This window comes from Astatotilapia calliptera, chromosome 5 (assembly GCF_964374335.1).
Source record: "Astatotilapia calliptera chromosome 5, fAstCal68.1, whole genome shotgun sequence".
Taxonomy (NCBI): domain Eukaryota; kingdom Metazoa; phylum Chordata; class Actinopteri; order Cichliformes; family Cichlidae; genus Astatotilapia; species Astatotilapia calliptera.
The window spans coordinates 31,527,551-31,547,258 of record NC_137426.1 but is presented as its reverse complement, the minus strand read 5'-3'; the positions used below and the strand labels follow the sequence as shown (position 1 = coordinate 31,547,258).

At 40.9% G+C, this 19,708-nt stretch overlaps 1 protein-coding gene across 1 annotated transcript; it reads right to left on the bottom strand.

Moving 5' to 3' along the window:
- Positions 1–6,148: 6,148 nt before the first annotated feature.
- On the bottom strand, positions 6,149–17,712 carry LOC113022938 (uncharacterized). The gene is made up of 12 exons (XM_026168889.2): positions 17,574–17,712; positions 17,428–17,497; positions 15,919–16,108; positions 15,741–15,832; positions 15,410–15,642; positions 14,959–15,195; positions 14,804–14,878; positions 13,991–14,207; positions 11,932–12,140; positions 10,875–10,947; positions 8,423–8,540; positions 6,149–6,900 (listed from the first exon to the last, which is right to left on the bottom strand). The coding sequence occupies exons 2-12, from the start codon at positions 17,441–17,443 to the stop codon at positions 6,705–6,707; spliced, it is 1,656 nt and encodes a 551-aa protein (XP_026024674.2). The 5' UTR covers positions 17,444–17,497; positions 17,574–17,712; the 3' UTR covers positions 6,149–6,704.
- Between the last annotated feature and the right edge of the window lie 1,996 nt (positions 17,713–19,708).

The window sequence follows — 19,708 nt, the reverse complement described above, 5'->3', positions numbered from 1 at the left end:
TGTCCAGGCTTCATCGAGAAAGGGTTAAATAATTTGCTGTAAAACAGTCAGAAGCGTTGCACACACTGTACTGTGACCTCGAGAATATGGCTTTAACTTTGTCAAAGGGTCCCATATTAACAGCAACACAATCACTGGATCACAAATCACACAATGTAAGTTATGAGAGCTACATGCTGTGTCTCTGGTGACATTGAGGGAGAACGTGAGAAGGTGCTTGCTGAGTGTGTAGCCATGCTGTGTTGCCCAAATAGATACGTTCCATCTGAGAGTGATGCAGCCTTCGGAATGATCCCGCTAGACAGATGAGTGCTACTTGAATGTTAATGAGGGCTCCTTTAGACACGCATAAATTAAATGATTAGATGTCTGCAATCATGCAAGGTCCTTAGGTGTCCCCTATTTATGGCATTTGAAATGTAGCTGCCTTTATTTACGACATGTCTCCCCTGCACAGGCTTCGCCACCTGAGCAGCCCAATGCTTTCAAAAGACGGGTTTTTTTTAATGACCTGTAAATGAATCACTCTGGCAGAATCGTAAGAGAAGCGGAGCCCTGCCTCTTTTTCAAAACAAAAAGGGAAAGTGTGCTGTCCTCTGAAAGAAAAAAAAAAGAAAAAGCTTGCAGATGTTTTGAATAAAAGCCGCACTCCAGACAGGGAAAGATGCAGTAAAACATTTGTTTCCTATACGCCACTAACAGAAAGATACACTGTCGAGCCTCAGAGAGGGGCCTCAGAGGACTGGCACAGTCTCTGAACGCGGTCGCCTAACAATGAATCTTCCTCCTCTCCAGTTCACACGCTCTTCATTGTCGTTTTCTAGATGCAACAACAGCTATTTTCATCTTCATGATTGCATTAATTACAGCATAACTCACGTCTCTTGGCTCCAGTACTGTTTTCCCTGTAGAAAACAGCGTGTCAATGCTTCAACAAAGGAAGGGAACAGTACATATACTCAGCTGGCACTTCATTAATCAACATAAGAAATCAGCATGGCTTGTCACTTATCTAGCTGAGTCTGCTACTGAAGTTGTATTATATTCTCTTTAAATGATTCATTCGAGTTGGGAAGATTTTAATGAGATTTAGACTGCATTCATATTACCGTAATACAGCCAGATACAGTACATGCAAACACCTCAATATGTAGACATAAAGCCTTGCGATGGACAGGCAGTGAGCGGCTGCTTCACTGTTGAATCATCTTAAAGACTCTTCACTGTCCCAGGAAGACTCTGGGGTGCACAAGCAGCAATAATAGGAAGCACCTAAGTTACAGCCATCTGCTCTCAAGCCAAAGCCGAGGTTTTTTTGTGTGTGTGTTTTTGTGGCAGCAGAGAGAAGGGGCTAGAGAAATTTCTTTTAAGATTCTTGCTTTTTTCCCCCTCTATTTATTAGGATAATGAATTTCCGACTGCAGTGCCAGTTCCACTGAGCCTGCTTCTCGGCCTAATTCTCTGTAACATTTCCTCATTGCCGCTGGGGAACATTATATGAAGGCAGGGCTTACAATACCATCAATATGCCCAAGACGACAATCGGACGTCTCATAGATATTAATGGAAGTGCAAATTAAATCAAAGTTGGAGTGCAGCTATCGGGGCTATGATCAATGCCTTTTGCACAGTCAGATTTAATATGGGGTTTGTAATTTGAGTATCCAAACAAAATGTGCATCTTAATGGGAAAGATGAAAGTAATCCCACATGGGGAGGAAATAATACATTAGCTGCATTGTAATTAGAGAACTCAGAGTGCAATGTTTCCCCAGTATTAATGTTGAATAAAAGCCTGATATATTTACGATGTGGAGACAGGATGTGGACGTTTTGAATTGTTTTTAGACACCTCGAGTCGTCTTAGGAAGCATCTTTAAAAAAACAAAAAAGACTATAACGATGTTGGGTAAATGCATGCGTAGGAAACAAATACAAATGATGAAATAAACTGTCAAATGTTAGAGCAAAAAAGCAGACTTGTTTTTGTTAAAGCAGTGGGAGCACATCTGTGTTATCACAGTCATAATGAAAGAAAAACACCTCAGGTATGTTTTGATTTAATTATGAAATACTTGATCTGAATATGAAAAATCCCATGTTTTTTAAGCCAAGCTGCTACAACCAAACACAACAGAAGTATGTGAAACATGATTTTGGTAAAAGGTTCTTAATAAATAGTGATTGAGCAAGTCTCCCCGCAAGCATTCAAATGAAATACGATATAATAATGCCTCACTTTTATTTATTGGCAATCCTTCTGAGTACACACACAGCAGCCAGTTAAAGTGACCCCATGTGAAGTCGGCAGGTAGCATGCAGAGAGCAAACAGCAAAACAGCTTTTCAATGAATAACACATGAGCCAACAAACGTTGCTAGACAATGATCCAGTGCGTTCAGCAAGTCAAGTGCAACACACACAATCACGAGAGAACACAAAGAGCTAATCAAACTTGATGCAACCCTTCGTGATCAAAATGAAACAGCAGCTACTAGTAGGCGCCCATGCTTTTGTAAAAGAAAGTTAACTTAATTAAAAAGATATGAGCTTTGTAATAATCTAGTTTTTTTTCTTCGTTGTAATTTTTGTTTTGAATAGAAACACTCTGACAGTTTGAGGAAAGTGCTTTCGCTTCTTGGCAGACACTTATACGAGAAGGTCAAAAGCACTCCCATGCGTGTATGCTAAATAGCATGCTAGCGCTAGTAAGCCACAGACTATATAAAAGATAATTTTCAGGTCTAAAAAGTGAAGCCAATGTGGAATTGCCTTAAAACTGCATTCTTTCTCTCCTGGCGAACACAAGGTGTCTTCTGTGGTGGCAATAAAAGTCCAGTTGAATCAAACTCTAACCTGGCTCACTTGCTTTATGATCTTAGCAAAAACCTAACATCAAAAATCTCAATAAATGTTTTGTTGATAAGATTATGGTCTCATTTACTAGCTTCAAGTGAACTGAATACAATATGGTGTTTATTTCATAAATTATGACTCCTATTATGTGAAAATAGAACAGTAAAGCAAGGTATGGTTTTGGGTCAGTGTACTGGGCTTAAGTCACTCCAGTCAGGCAGCTCACATGCTTAGGTGTCTTTTTTCTTCTTTTCTTGTCTGATTTCTATTTTCTACATGCTAAGATGGCAGTGGCAATCAGCTTGAAAAACAAAATTTCTACAGAAAAAATAGGAACTTCACAACAAGATCACTGTGGCTTCAACTTTTTACGAGCAGTTTATGCTAGCAGACAGTTAGCTTTGCGCTTCACAAAGATAGCTTTAGCTTTGTCTGCTGAATATACTAAATATTTGCGGAAAATTTACAATAGGGACCCACTCTTCAGTGTAATGGTACCAATGGTTCACCTTTTACTAACAGTTTATGCTAGCAGACAATTAGCTTTGCACTTCACAAAGATAGCTTTAGCTTTGTCTGGACCTAACAAAATGCCCAACAGTATCACACTACTTATTTTATCAGTGTTATATTTTGTTTGTTAAATGATTAAAAATAAATAAATGTAAATATGATAAGTGGTTGTGTAAAACTGAAGTTAACTAATGCTAATTACCAATTTCTAAAGAAAATCTTTCTTACAGATATGGAAGGTACTGTGTCTACTTCATTTACAACTGAAGACATTTTCTCAACTTTATACTTAAAAACTGAGTGTCATTTATATAGCATTTCAAGTGTTAATAAGAACCACAAAATTTTAATTTTCACATGTATTTTGAATCAGAATTGCTGAATATTTTGACTGCAGTAAGCATTAGCACCTTCCATCATTTAATCAGTCCAATTAAATTGTTAGGGGTCATTAAGTTTAAAGTTTGCACAGCACTCCTAGCCTTTATAACGAGATAAATGTTGACTTTTTTTGTTGCACAGTCCTATCTCTGATAAAAGCATCAGGGGGGAGAACAACTCAATTTATAAGGGGTAACATTTCATCTTTGAACACTTCACTGAGTGGGTATGTAACAGGACGCTATAATCCATCAATAAAACTGTATTGATATTGTCGAATGTTAATATGTCATCCATAAACCCTTGGGCCCTCTTGTCACCAGGACACAGTCTGCTCAGCAACTCATACTGCCTCATGGTGTTGTTCAAGATCGACCCAGGTCTCCCACTGAACGGCTGCCGCTGTAAAATGTTGCATGCCGTGACAGAGCGGAGCATTAATCAAAGTTGATTTGAAGTGCGAGAGCGCAAGTGCCTTTTTTGTTGCTGGAGAAGTGTTTAGCACAACAGTGCTGTGTACAATGGGGTCCCACTCTTCAGTGTAATGGTACCAAAAGGAGGTCATAAATAATGGATTCAAGATCACTTACACCTCATGAAGCAGGCTATGGCATTCAAAGGGATCATGTTTTGCTGCTCAAATTATGGATTTAGCTCTTTTGGCTGCAATTGTAAAGGAAAACAAGACCTCTCCAAGAGGACTCTGAAACAGTTTAATGTGGTGCAAAACATGACGGAAAAACAACAGTTTATACACTGCCACTAAATGATGACAGAGACTGGCTGGAAAAAGCAGATTATTTTTGCTTTCTGGTGGGATGTTTTGATTTAAAATTCTCCTGGAATATGTCTCATCTTCAACTTTAGTTAACTTGAAAAAAAAAACCAAGCTAAAACTTGAGATTTTTAAATTCAATCTTGCTTGTGTTAAGTAAAGATTTGCAGATGCAAACAGATACTGCACCTTCCAACCGTTTTGTTCTATCGCCTTTCCACTTCACGTAACTTGTAACAATTATCTGAATCTCTCAACAGCTGGACATGATTACATTTTTAATGCATTTGAAATGTAACCGTCCACTATCACACCACATTTAATTAAAGATATATGAGTATTTATTCAGTTTTTCTTTGACTGTCACATTGAGCTGTTTGCATACTAGAATTGGAGAGGTCTTCTTGCAATAATCTGCCCACATACATGTAGCAGCTCGCTGTTATTATCTTTAGATGATAGCAAATAATGTGATAACCCCTTGTTGTAAGTTTTTGTCCTTGCATCAGTGCTGCACCTGACTCTATGCTGCCCCTCAGTGGCAAAACAGTGAAACAGTCCTACAAAGGACAAACTCGTGAACAAATTCTACAAAGTCTCACCTCCAGATGCTGAGCCAAAGTTTGATATTTCACCAGAAAATACGAGGATAAGAATCCCAATAATTTCCAATGTGCCAATGCAGCTGGAGATAAATACAGAAGAGAGAGGAGATGATCAGATCTCACTCCATATCTTAATGGGATCCTCTCACGAGCCATTCCGATTAATGACCAATCTCACAATTATGGAAATCAGAGATTGGTCACTAACAGTGAGAACTTGAAGTTGCTCACACAAACAGCAACAGTGTCACATTGCAGAGAGCGCTAATTGGCCACTACTTTTCATGTAATTGCGGCAACCAGGGTCACCTCCTCTGCTAACCTCTCCTTTAAGTATTGTTTTTCAGCACACAAACAGTTAATGGAGCAATTAAGATGGTTCTCACAAGTACCACTTCTGGGGACCATTTGGCAAGAAAGAGGTAGAGAGAAGCGGACTGGTGACTGCTCGGTCCATCATGCTGGGTGCACGAGTCCTAGGCGAAATAGAGCGAGGTGCAAGACGTGCAAGAACACTCCCACACTGGTGTGACTGGTCACCGATGAAGCAAACATTGTGTAGGAGCAAATTTCTGGAGTTTTTAAGAATTCACAAAATATATCAGTTTACTGGTGCTGTCGGCAAAAACATCAAAACTACCTGTTATGCAGGTCTTCTTTGTCATACCAAACAGCGCACCAGGGCATGTGGCTTTGGGTGCCAGGGTGGTGGCAGCTGATCCTTTGGGTCTTTAAGGTAGCAGCCTCTGTGGATCAAGCTTGTTCCTATTTGCCTAATAGACAAATAGGTCAGGTCAGCGCCTTAGGAGTTTTTGTCACATTCTTGTCCCTGAACAATTTTTGCATTGTGGCACATCTATGGGGAAGAGCCAGCCGCGTTCAGGGACACCAGGATGCCGGCAAACACATGATCAATATTATTCATTTCACATGTCAGTGGTTTTAATATTGGGACTAATTGTTGTACACAGCACTCAACAGCAGCTAATGAGAGGGAAAAAAACAGTCACACACAGTCTTTCACTTTAACATGCAAGGATAACTTCCCCCAGTTCATTACAATACAAAACCTTTTTACTTTTTATTACCCATTTGTATTTTTGACAGCATTTATCTGTGTTTGTGTTGGAGCAGATACAATAAAGTGTTACAGTCACAGTCATCAGTATGTTTAAGCAGCATCCAGGGAATAAAACACTGTAACAAAAAAGAAACTGTGATAATTTGGTCTCAATTGAAAGTAACGCTTGGTACTTTCCTGCTAAAAGAATTGGTAATAAAAAAAATGTTTATAACTCTTTCCTGTATTTAACATTGTTGCTTTATTTTCCTTTCAGTAAAACATTTTCTGCTGTTGTACCACACCGGACATTGAACTAAGCCTACAGTCTGCACAGAGAAAAAAAAACCCAAACTCCCAAAACTGATCTCACCTGTCCAGAAACTGCAGTTTCATTTAAACTGATATTACTGTTCAAGTCTCAAAGGGACATAATATGAATGCCACCTATTTTTAATCCCTGGAGAATGAAGAAGAGGGGGGAGGAAAGTTTTCATCTCTTCATCTAACCCTTCTACCACAGACTTTGCCCACCTTCTATGACTAAGTTATGCCCTGTCATGTAGTCAGAGGCATCAGATGCCAAGTAGACCACTGCAGCTTGCAGGTCTGTCACTTGAGCCAGTCTACCAGCAGGAATATCTGACAGCCAGCGCTGCACCAGAGGCCTCAGACTCTCCGAGTGGATGAGAGGGGTGTCAACAATCCCCCTGAAAAGAGAAGCAGACAAAGTGAGAGAGCGAAAGAGGAGGGAAAAGCACACACACACAGACACACACAATGAAATCAGAAGACATCACAGTTCAGAGCCAGGAGTGACAGCGTTGTTTCAGAGCCACCACTTTGGTGACAAAAATAAACCCAATTATCCTTTGCAGAAAGGGCATGGCATGGCATCTCTGATGATATTTACTGTGGGACGGGTGGCACTTTAATGACTGGCACATCTCTGGAAGAGCCCATGGGTACGAGGGGACGTGTGGTATAATTTGCACATAGCCTTTGGTTAAATACTTATTATATTTCCCCATTGAAATGTGCTACTTTGATGCCGAGACAGTATTTAGGCGAAGTTTATCAGAAAACCGCTGCTTTTAGTTTGCTGGTTGCACACTGGCATCTAATAGCGCCGTGTCACAACAAATGCCATTCTCTCCACTCCTCTACAGTCAAATATCACAGAGCTTACATTTGAATAAATATGTCAACATGCCCGCCTGCGCCTAATACGAGACGACTTCTGACTTTCCCCACAATCGCTGTGACAGTGACTAAAAGCCATGAGGCCTGAATCATTGTTCGATGTATCCTGGTGCCTTGATATGGAATTCCAACATTTGGCTAAATTAGCACTTCCAAGGAGCGTGTGACACCTTGGTTAACATATTCCACCTCAATTATATTTCTCTTCAGCTGCCCTGTTATCTGGAACCTTTCCTGGCAATCAGAGGTACTGTTTTCCCTCAGCCAATTTTCTAGATAATGCAGCTTATCACCGCTGCGGCTAAAGTTGCCAATGGAATCAGGCTCCAGTCAACCTCGTGAGCGCTAATTGTGTCCCTTTTTTATGCATATTTACCGACTGTCACTTCAAAGAAATCAGCGGCCCATTGAGACACCCGGTTAGCGAGGGTGGGGGGGGAAGCGAATTGCTTCTTTGCAAATTAAAATTAGCAAACAAGCTGCCGATAAATAAAGCTGAGCGTGGCGCGTGTGTGAGGGCTTTGTTCTGGGGCTGTGACTGGGCCCGGCTCGCCCGGTGCCACCGGACGGATTTGCTCAAGGATGGCTGGGGCTAAGAGATGCTTCACTTAACACCCCCCCGCCCCCTCAACCACCACCCCTACCTCCCCTCCCGACACACATTCAAACAGCCCCCTTCCTGTGTTCTCCTCCTTTTTCTTCCTACTGCTCAGCTTCACAGACAAATAGATACAAACAAGGGCGCTATTGTTGCGCCGACACTTGGAGTGAGGTTGCAAATTTGATTCCCTAATTGAACAGAACAATTAGAGCAAGTGTTTGGTTGATTCATCCCTCAAGACGTCATCTAATTAAGCACTGATGCATTGTTTGAGGACTTAAATTAGTGCATCCCCCTCAAACGGGAGCTCTTCATATGAAAGCAAAACGGCGCTAATCACTGCCTCCTTTCGCAGCTTGCTATAATCAAAAGGTGGGCCGCTGTGTTTTGGAGGAAGACGAGGAAGGCCAAAAATAGGCAGTACTTACGGCGAGATGCAGTTGACGCGCACTCCTCTGTCGGCCCATTCAGTGCCCAGAGTCTGAGTCAGTTTGACCACACCGGCCTTGGATGTGTTGTATGAAAGCTGCTTCTGAGGATGGGGGACTGGACAGTGAAGGGTGGAAAGAAAATGAGTTACTGAAAAAAGTCACTGCTGTCCATTTCGGGAAGTGGCACATGCCATTTAAGAAGGCAACAATTACAGCATCATTAATAGTGGTATGCACTTTTCACATTCTTATTAAAGCCTCTTGTTGTTTTATCATTTGCCTTAACTGAAGAGTTTCCTTCTTACAGCGGGCCAATAGCTTCTACGGTGCACATTCCAGTTCCTGTGGTTTCTTGTGCACACTACATAAAAGCTCTTCCATTAGCTGCTGGGGACTCTGTGGATGATGCTAGGTAAAATTAATTGCTTATAATGTCCAGTTATGCTCTGTCCTCAGCAACAAAGGGAGGGAGCCATTTGTTTGCCTTGACCATCACAGATGCTGCACACTGCATGGGATGCCGGGACAGGGGCTCATTTTCTCCTGGTTGATTAATCATCACAAGGAAGGCTCCAAGTTACATACAACTTTAGTAGTTAACCTCATCACCCGCCGATCTGACTGCCAAATGGCTTCAGTGTGAGACCGGGGATGATAAATACCAGCCAGCTGCGGAGAGGCAGAGAGTGGTCCTGAGGAGAAAAGGGCTGGAGCATCCTGCATGCAATTTAGGGATGTTGGAAAAAAGAAGACAAAGAGGAATAAAATTTGCAGTGTAGGGGTAAAAGCTGGGATGTGTTGAAGAAATAACAAGTAAAGGGTGGGACAGGAGGATGGTAGCCATGAGCAGGGTTCAGCAACGAGATTGCAGAGGAAGGTAAGGTTGGGTTGGGCTGGGCTGGATAAGGGTAGGCTGGGACCTCAGAGGAGCAGGCGAGGATGAGCCGAGCCCAGGGCTTACACGCAGATTGAAGGTGAAATCCGACTTATCAGGACAGGAAACACAGCTCAAAATGCCTAACAGCACTAATCCTTGCTCAAGACCTGATGATACGGCCGCAAAATACCATTCAGAAAATGCCTTCATCCTTTAAATAAACCTGCATTGATGTTTTTCGCCGTCTTAAAGAGCAGTAATCCCCAGAGAAGCGAAAAAGAAGTAGAAGGAGAGCATTTTCCAAAGCCCTCTTTAACATTCACCCTACTTATTGCCCGTTGCAAGTGGGAGAAAACATGCTCTTTATCAGGCACGCCTTTTAAATTTTGAATTCTTCTGAGCAGATAAGGAGTTCAAATGATGTACTCTTTTCCCAGCTGCTGTTGTTATGTCCATTTCTATGCAGGGCAGATCTGCAGGTATGAGTGCGAGAGTCACAAATCCCTCAAGTAAGGTCAAAACCAAAAAAGAAAAGAAAAAAAAAAATCAAGATAGATATTTCCTGTCCGGGTGTCTTTGAGCTGCTGGCCGTCATTCAGAAAAAAATAGTTGTTGATGTTCAGAGAGTGTCTGTGTGTGTGTGTCGAGGGGGTGTTTGCAGGCCCACGAGCACATTCCATTCAGCAGATGGACAAAAAGCTGTCATTGTGCATTTTAATTGGACATTTACGGCTGCTTTTTGGTCGTCCACTTGGCTAGAACAGGTCCCATCTGATTACACATTATGACAATATTATAACAGATGTCCAGACCAATAAAGTAAATTCCTGAAGGACTGAGCGTAATGCGAGTAATTGATCATTTTCTTTATGCCGGCCTCTATTTACCAGCATGTTCCTGTTTTACAGATTGCCCCTGCAGTCGGGACTGGGGTCCATATGGCACGGCGCTTTACTGGCGATTTGACTATACTGCTGATGAAGTGTTGCAGTTCCTCTGGAGAAACCTGTTGGAGGAGGAACATTACACCGGTGCAGCGAATTACAAGGCTTTTACTAGGCTCCCACTAAACTCTAAAAGTGTCTTCCGCTGTTCAAACAAGGCCGTTGGCACAGGCTGGGGTTTTGCCGCGGCACAGGAACCCTCCCCTCCCAAGTTGGACCTCAGGTTGCCTTCCACATCCTCCAGACAGCTCCGCGGAGAGGGGATGTTTATTATGATGCAAAAATGCCTCGGCGAGATGCAATCACAACACTGCTACTGTATGCAGGGGTGGATGCATCTCTATAGAACTGTTTAACTGGGCTAAAAGTTGCCTAATCCTGTTTTAAAAGTGAAGGCTCACCTTAAGTTTCTCATAAACGAAGAAAACTGCTAAAAAAAAGACTTTGTTTGAAGATGAAAATCTAATGCGATGTGCACTCACCCACATAGCTGTACAGCACAAATGTATTTAACTCTCCCTTCCTCCCCCTCCTTCACTCTGCCCAACTCTCCACGCCAAATGGAGAGATTAAAAGCAGACATGGAGGGGCTCCAGAGAGAAAGTGGGGAAATAGAATCATCACTCACCTATTAGACTGGCCATGGAAGCTGTGTTGATAATCTTGCCGTACCCTTGCTTCAACATCACTCGACCTGCTGCCTAAGGCAAGGATTCGGAGGGGCGAGAGACACGTTAAACACCTTATTATTAAGGCCCTGATATGCCATGCCCAAAGCTGAGCACAGATCAACACAAAAACATGCAGTTTATCGTCGGAGACGGGAAAACGTTTGGTGTGGATTTGAAAGCGGCACAAAAAAAAGGGTGGGCGTGGGGGGGGGGTTGTAGGTTGTACATATAGATGTCTCGCAGCAACTCGATAATTTAGGACTAAATTTAGTTTCTACAAAGGAGCTCAAGCTGGTTGGACCATTAATTAGGTCACAGTCTTAACTAGTTTGGACAGAAATAGAGTGCTGAAGGAATACGTCACCGAGAATCTGTTTGGCTCTTTTTTACTCATATTTAACTGGGAATAATTTGTAAATATATTAAACTGATGGATGCATTTTTCATTTTAACAGAAAATAACATTTCAGCTATGGGGTGTTTGCATGAACTGTACTCGTTGTGTGTGCAGAATCAGGATTTTTTCCTTCTTAAGCTTCGAAAACAGCAAGAAAACATGACCCGTCACAAAAGGACAGATAATGTGATTTATGTATGTCAAGTCTTCAGCTGCTATAGAGGCAGCTCTGTTTTAGATTTGCTTCAGTAAACATGTTCATTCAAACACTTTCCTATTAGTGAATCTGACTGATCAATAAGTGCACGATTCATTTTGAATTTGTCTCTGTTTATAGATTAGTTTTTAATTTGTAATGGAAATAAACCAACTCTATAAAATTAGTGCAGTGAGATGAGCGAAAGCTACAGTGGTTAAGTACATTTTCTGGCAGTTCTGGTAAACATAAAACCCGTGTGTATGCTACAAAACGTCTTCCTACCCAGTGTTTATCAAAGCAGAGGTGTATGTGAGTGAATCTCTTACAAAACTAATTAGGACCAAATCACTTGGAAAAATACTTGATAATATTTACTGCTATTGCACTACCCTCGCACAGGATGGGAGGTGACACACACCTGACAGCACATGAAGGTCCCCCTGAGGTTCACATTAAAGGTTTTGTCCCACTCCTCTAGACTGGTGTCTTCGCTGGCTGAGTTCATGTTGATGCCAGCATTGTTACAACCAATGTGGATCACTCCCCATTTGGAAACGATGGCGTCGATCATCCTCTGGACGTCATCTGACTTGCTGATGTCAGCTGTTATCGAAATGGCATTGATACCTGTTTGAAAGTAACACAGGGGTGTACTGTGAGAAAATTCGGCATTTTAGATTCTTTGACACAAAAAGTAATGCCCTAAGTAATGTGGATATAGTGAGATCACGTTTGATCAAACATTTTATCCTTTAGTATGCTGCCATCTGCTGGTCAAGACACAAACTAATGACAAAATTCACAATGTGAAACTCATTTTGAATGAATAAACGCAGGGCATGCTTGTTTTCTCACAAATAAAGCCCGGTTTGAAGCGTGCTATTCAACAGTGATGCTGTCATAGCAGATTTTCCAGTTTAAGGCCAGCTTCACCACTTTGAGGCCAACATATTGTTGTGACTCTTACAGGTTTTCATTTTAATTTCTGGCTGTCATCGATGTCTTTGAACTTATTGCTCTGCACCGCAAGCAATCTTAAGACATCTGCAGTATTTCGGCTATTGCAGCGAACAAAAGCAGGGAGACTCCAGGCTGTTCAGCATCACATTCCTTTGGACTTCTTTAACAATTGAGTCACAGCAGGGTGAACAGTCCGAAAAAAAGGAGCAAGTTATGTTAAATCAGGGTTGTAATGTAGTTCTTCTTATTAACTTTAAGGAAAGTTTTAAGGAAAGGAACAACTTAAGAACAACAACCATAACAACAATCAAGTGAGTAAAGAAAGGAAAGTAACCAGTAACTTTTTTTCCTTAATTACTGATTACAGAATAAAACTGAACCACACTGTTTTAGGAGTTGTGGATTAAAGCCATCCTAGTAAGTGGACTTCATTCCATATTTAGTGGCGACTCTATCCCTAAATTCTGTCCCAGATATAAATTTTGTTGACCTTGAAGTTACGTGAGTGACGTCCATTCAATGAAACAAACACAAATGGAGAATGTAAAATCACAAGTGCGGGGGGGAGATGATGAAATTAACTTAATGTATACAAAATATATATATATATATACAATATATACAGAAATTCAAAGAATTTAGATTTGTAATAAAAGTATTTTCAGAAACCTGTACATGTTAATAATCACAGTCTCACATTGATTGGCTCACCAGTTAAGAAGGAGACATACAGACATATGCCATGATCCTTACAGTATGAACACTGACCATTCAGTCCTAGCCTATATAACAACCATAGCTTCATAATGATTACAGAACATCAGACTACTTGTTCTTATTGCTTAAAAATGCAGAATTATCATATAGAAATAAAAAACCTGAAGTTGTGCGCTATTTGAACACGTTGCCTGCCTGCAGCACTAAAGGACTCCGTGAGAGACGTCTGTCTCGCCCTAGCAGCACCTCTCCTCCCCTTCAATTTGCCTCAACATAAGCTCATCATATTCTGTGACATGATTTACTCTGAGGTGTTTGACGAGGTTAGTGATGTTGCCACAACACCTCACTGTCTGCCACAGTTATCGCAAACCGCGTCTCGGCTGTTTGTGGAGGTAAAATACGTCCACACATGACTCCAGTTACGCTCAGCCATTGTTGTGAGTGTGCACGTCAAGGGGCTGCGACACATTCATACAGCCATATTTCGCACATGACTATGAAAGGCGGAAGAGGAAGTAGTTCTGCTGTGTTCCTGTTAATGGTAAACTACATATTTACCCCAAATTACTAAAATATTGATATTTTAATTTGAGAATCAATTCTAGAACATAAATAACTGGTATCGGAGGAATCGGTATGTCAATATCGATCCGCACACCACTACTTCACAGGGCCAACCTGCAGTACCTTAATAGCCCACCAGGAGGCTGCAGACCACTTTGGGAATCCATTCTCTAAACTAGGATGGGCTGTGAAAAAAAGGGCATTCAAGTCAGTCCTTGTATGTTTTTTGTTACCTTTAAGGAAGAGCTCCTCAACGACTGTCTCAGCTTTTGCTCCATCCAGGTCTACCACAGCCACCTTTGCACCAGCTTCACCCAGAGCGTGAGCGAATGCTCGGCCTATGCCTTGTCCAGCGCCTGTCACATAGGCCACCTTACCGTCAAGACGCATTCGATCCAGGATGAAACGCCCTGTGACCCCACGGAAAACCTCATCATCTGTAATTTTACACTAATGAACGAGAATAAACAGGCAGATGTGATCAGTAAGTATGATGATGCCTGGAGAAACTCGTCACATCAATCATTACATGCTGTAAATAAAACGTAGTCAGAACTACAAAGTGGTAATCCATAAATCAATAGGATTTTGCAGGGAAGCCACAGATAGAATCAATAATGGCACAGTGAAAGAAGGAGTACAAGTAAGCAGATACAAATCAACATAGAAAAGCTCCTGCTAACAAGTGCTAACAGGTATATTTTAAAATAGGATTTAACTTTTCACCGTATGAAAAAACCTCAACACAGACCTTTTAGATCATCTGTAAGTAAAATTAACCACACTGAATAAGTGCCCCAAACATTTCATTTCATTCATTCATTTGTGTCATGATGAGGGAGATGAATTGTTTATATGGTAAACTCTTTCTTTTGATGGGGTCATGAAAAGAATTAAATCACTACTTGGTAGGTGAGATAAACTTGGATCCCGCTTATCCCTGAGTTGTGAGGTGTTTATATCTAGCATTTAATGTTATAGTATTGCTGATACTGTGAATAGTGAAGGCACGTATATCAGCTGTGACTGAGGGAGGTTAACAGTACCTGATGCCGAAAGCACTCAGCAGCCGGAGGTACCCGACGGATAAGAGTGAGGCCGTCTCTTAAAGGGACTATGACCTTTCAAACAAGGAGGCATTATTAGAATAAAGGTTAACCAACAAACAACTGACTGCAACACGAAAACATCTGAAACTCACCTGCTCTACTCGGGGGTCATTAGACACAAACTGGTTGAACTCGCGAAGGGCCAGTCCATTGCTATCTGTGGTTTCATTAAGATAAACCCTGGCTTTGAACAGCGAGTTATCGATACATATGACCCCTCGCAATCTGAGCATGTTGTTGTCCATGATAAATTTGTAGTAGTTGATGTAGTTGTTTTTGTCTGCATCGATGAAAACCATGTCGAACTGTTCACCGGCGGTGGCTAATTCCTGGAACAGAGACAACGTTATTACAAAACTGACCCCATGACCCACAGTTTGTTCACTTATTGACAAAAAGGGTCAGCGTTAGCCTTGGACTGTTCTGATTATGGAACGCATGTGACACGCAGTGAAGGCTAAGTGTTACCTAAATGTATTTTTAGTTTGCAAAACAGTTCATTGGACCTTCAAAAGGATCCAAAGTTGATCGATTTTTATTCACCTTTAGTGTCTCCATGGCATTTCCAGTCTTGACGTTAATCTTTTTACCATGTGGAGACTTATCAAAAATGGGCTGAGCAAACTCTTTAAGGTATGGCTCCAACTCGCAGGCCACTAAGCACCCGTCCTCTGGTAGGGCTTCAGCCATCGACAGAGCTCCATAGCCAGTGAACATCCCGATCTCTAGGACCCTTTTTGCTTGACTCATGTGGATCAGCATCTTCAGCGTTTGACCTGCCAAAAACAGATCACAGATCATGTTATCACAATATGACTAAACCAGTAAAAAAGAAAATGGTATAGTGTAAGCAGCACATGTATGAAAGTCCCACCTTCAACGTGTCCAGTGATACATTCCTTGGGAAGCTTGAACATAGTCTTGCCCTCCTTGTGCACTTGATCCCAGTCATGAGAAAAAGTCTTTCTACAATGGAGTGTAATCGAATATGTTAATGCTTATTTCACACAGCAAATGCTTGCTGTGCTTTATGATTATAAGTGAGGACTTACTTAAAAAGTTCTGCAAGCTGTTCACTTTCCTGTGTGGTCATTTTCTCCAGGTAGTCATCCAGCCCACTGGCGATGTCCAGAGCCTTCTGCAAGTGGCTTGTCAACTCTTCTGGAACATTCCCACAGGATGCAGCTATGTCCTGGGCTTTAGTTAAAAGGTCCACAATGACTTCCACTGGGGTGTCAGGAACTGGGGAGGATGTCATATGTAATGTTACTTAATGATGTCTCCATTCTAGTTTTATTGTCATTTCCTGCTCCAGTAAAATGATGCATCTCAGAAACTCTGAGTCGATGTTTAATATCAAGTAAATTATTCAGCTGGTTTTAAGAATATCAGAAAATTGAGGTAATGACTAATATGCATTATTCATGCATTATCCTTACAGAAACGTTTTTTTCACTTTCAGCATTTTGTGTTAGAAAAATAATAAATATAACTAAAGAAAAATCAGATAGATCAGAAATACTTTATTGATCTCCAAAAATCTGCAAATTATAGAAAGCATTATATTGTGTATACTTACTGCACAGTAAAGTCAATAAATTGAATAGTTTTTAGTGCTAAGTCACAGTTTCTTGCCTATAATGAGTCAGCTGATATCTGCACTCATCAGCCACTTTGGTAAGAACACGTGTTCAACTGCTTATTAATGCAGATATCTAATGAGCCAATTATAGGGCAGCACCTCAGTGCATTAGGGCATGTAGACATGGTCAAGATGATGAAGAACATTTGAATGGGGAAGAAAGGTGAACATGGCATGGTTGCTGATTCCAGATGGGCTGATTTGAGTATCTTAAAAACTGCAGATCTGCTGGGATTTTCTCATACAGCCAACTGTGGGGTTCACAGACAAGGCGCAGGAAAATAGAACACATCTGGTGAGCAGCAGTTCTCTGAGAGAAAATCTCTTGTTAATGTCAGAGGTTAGATGAGAATGACCAGACTGCTCAAAGTGGACACTAACTCAAACAACCACTTGTTTACAACTAACTAAGGCATGCAGAAGAGCATCTCTGAGTGGGATGCGCTGTAACGCCCCACAATAATCTTAATAAAGTGTCGCCTAAGTGTCAAAAGAACTACCTGAATTATTCAAATTATTAAAAAGTTTTAACAGGGACCTCCCAATAAAAGTAAGCAGTTTACTTAAACCTAAAGCACTCTACTCGAAATAAGTACTTTCACTTTTATACTTTAATACTGCACGTGTTAATATTTCAGGAAAATATTCCACCTTTTATTCAACTGCCTTATGCACATAAAGTTAACATAACGTTGAGAATTAAAATTGTGCATATGACACCAGCACACTAACGCATTATAGCGTAGTTTAATACACAAGTAATACAAATATGCACCGTTTATAGAACTGTCCTGCCACATATACGTTGTTCACGTGTCTGTGTTAATATATCTTTTAAAATCGAAAAACTTACAGTACCGTTAAGAATTGAGATATCGATTTATCAGAACGGGAGTAAAAAAAATGGCAATAGTCTTACCTTTTTCGGTTGACATGCTTCCGTTTTATGGGCGTGACGCTTTTACCGAGTAGAGGACGCTAATCTGTACCTGCGGAGGTAACTGAAGTTTCAGTTATATCACCAAAACTAGCTAATTGTTAGGTAAGGCGGAGAGACTGGCTTACACAACAACGACTCTTCATTATTCAACTGGTTCTGGCACGTGACAGCGGCTCCTGCCTGCCTCCGACCAGTGTCTGAACGCTGGTTATCAAACAGCTTTCCCAGCTCAGGGTGTCACTCTTTCTGAGAAGAAGCTGGGTAGTGAGTGGGTGGGTGGAAAAGGGGGGGGGGGGGGGGGGGGCGTCAGTGAGCCAGTTTGTGGGAGGGCCTGAAATGTCTGAAGTTCCTGAAATGATTTTGGCTATTTACGGCTGACTGCGATCCAAGAAGAGAGCAAAACTCCAACCAGTACCATTAGCCACACGTGTGTGTGAGATATAGATAGATAAATAGATACTTGATCCCGCAAGGGAAATTACTTCATTACAGCTGCAGCAAAAAGAATACTAATTGTGTAATCTACAATAGAAAAAGCATTGTAAAAAGTACCACAGGACCATACTGAATGCCTTATTATGTGGAATTCTATATGGAAGCGTTATAAAATAAGCTAATACCATACAATACTAAGTTTAAAGCACTTTAAAACAGCTACATCAGATACAGAAAAGTGAATAAATACATTGAAAACTATTTTTTTAAAAAGTTGATACAAAAACAACATTAAATGCAGCTATACCACAATGAAAACAAACAGTCACAATGTTATAAAAACAAATAAGATCAATGTTTCGTACTGGGTCGAATGCAAGGGAGTTTAAGTTTGCTTTTAAGTGTTGGTGATTGTCTAATGTGCAGATAAAGCAGATATAGTGAAAAAAGCAATGTCCCTAAAACTTAAGTAACTCTACACTTAAGAGTACCTATGTTAGCTTACACTAATGCAGAAAGTGGTTTTGAAACACATCCATGATTTTTTTTCCCGTGGTTTAGCCTGAGGTAAACCAGGTGCTGTGTTTCTGAGAACTGTCTGCAGTTTGTCAGATCATCACCTGGGGCGGGTGTGGCACCTTTGAAATGCAATTAAAAAGCCTCACTAGTTTTTTTTTTCGCTCTAGATTTGCTCCGTTAGCTCAGACATGAGAAATATTTAAGCCGTTTGAAAAATAAAAGATGAGTTGTCAAGATCAGCCTTTACACAAAGTCTTTTACACGTTTCAACCACTTGACACAAGTGATGATATAAGGCCGACATATGTTCCTCTTCTAGGTTTCGTAATGTTCCACTCTGTTACAGCAGCAGTGCAAATAATGCTTATATGTTTATAATGTTTAAAAGGAAAGAAGCTGTATTGATAAAGTTTATCTTCAAGGATCTGCACACAGCCTTTTGTTGGAGCAGTTTGACTACAAGTGCAACAAGTTAAGCCCTGGTGAAGTGAGTTTAGGTTAAGTGCAGTGTAAATGTTGGGGGCCAACTGTGAACACACATTCTGCCTTTCATTAGCTGGCTTGTAAAAAATGTAAAACCCTAGTCAGAGATAAGGCATATAAAGATTTTCTTTTTGCATATTTGCCACACATGTTACAGATCATCAAACGACTTTTAATAATAGACAAAAAATAACATGATTAAATACTAAAGTTTTATTTATTAAGGGGGAAAAAGCTATCCAAACCTACCTGACTCTGTGTGAAAGAGCACCCTGTAATCAACCATTAGTGATACCTGGCGCAGAGTCTTGCACATTGCTGTGGAATGGTGTGTTTAAGGTCACGCCAAAGCATCTCAATTTGAATTTAGACCTCATTGCATGAACTGAATCTCCTTCAGGACTTTCTGGTAGAGAGCAGAATTAATGGCTCCGTCAATTACAGCAAGTTGATAAAGTCCTGAAGCTGCAAATCAGCCCCAGACCACTTTTTCCGAATAGTTTTGTCATCAGGATGCTTTTAAGATGTATTTATATTTGGTTATAAGCTTTTGCTAATACTCTTGTACAATGCTGAAATTGCAAGTATACATCCGTAGATTATAAAAGTGATCAGGCTTTTTTATCGTCAACAATCAGTGAAACTGATGGGGGGGTTTTCTAATCTGGTGACAAACGAAGGCGATTTCTACATATCCTTTACTAGACAATACAGCAGTAACCTGTAGTGTTTAAATCTATGCACTGTAACTGTATGCAGATGTAAATAAAGTTGCGCTTTGCATTTAGCTACCACAACAGAACAGGAGCAAATATAAATGCAA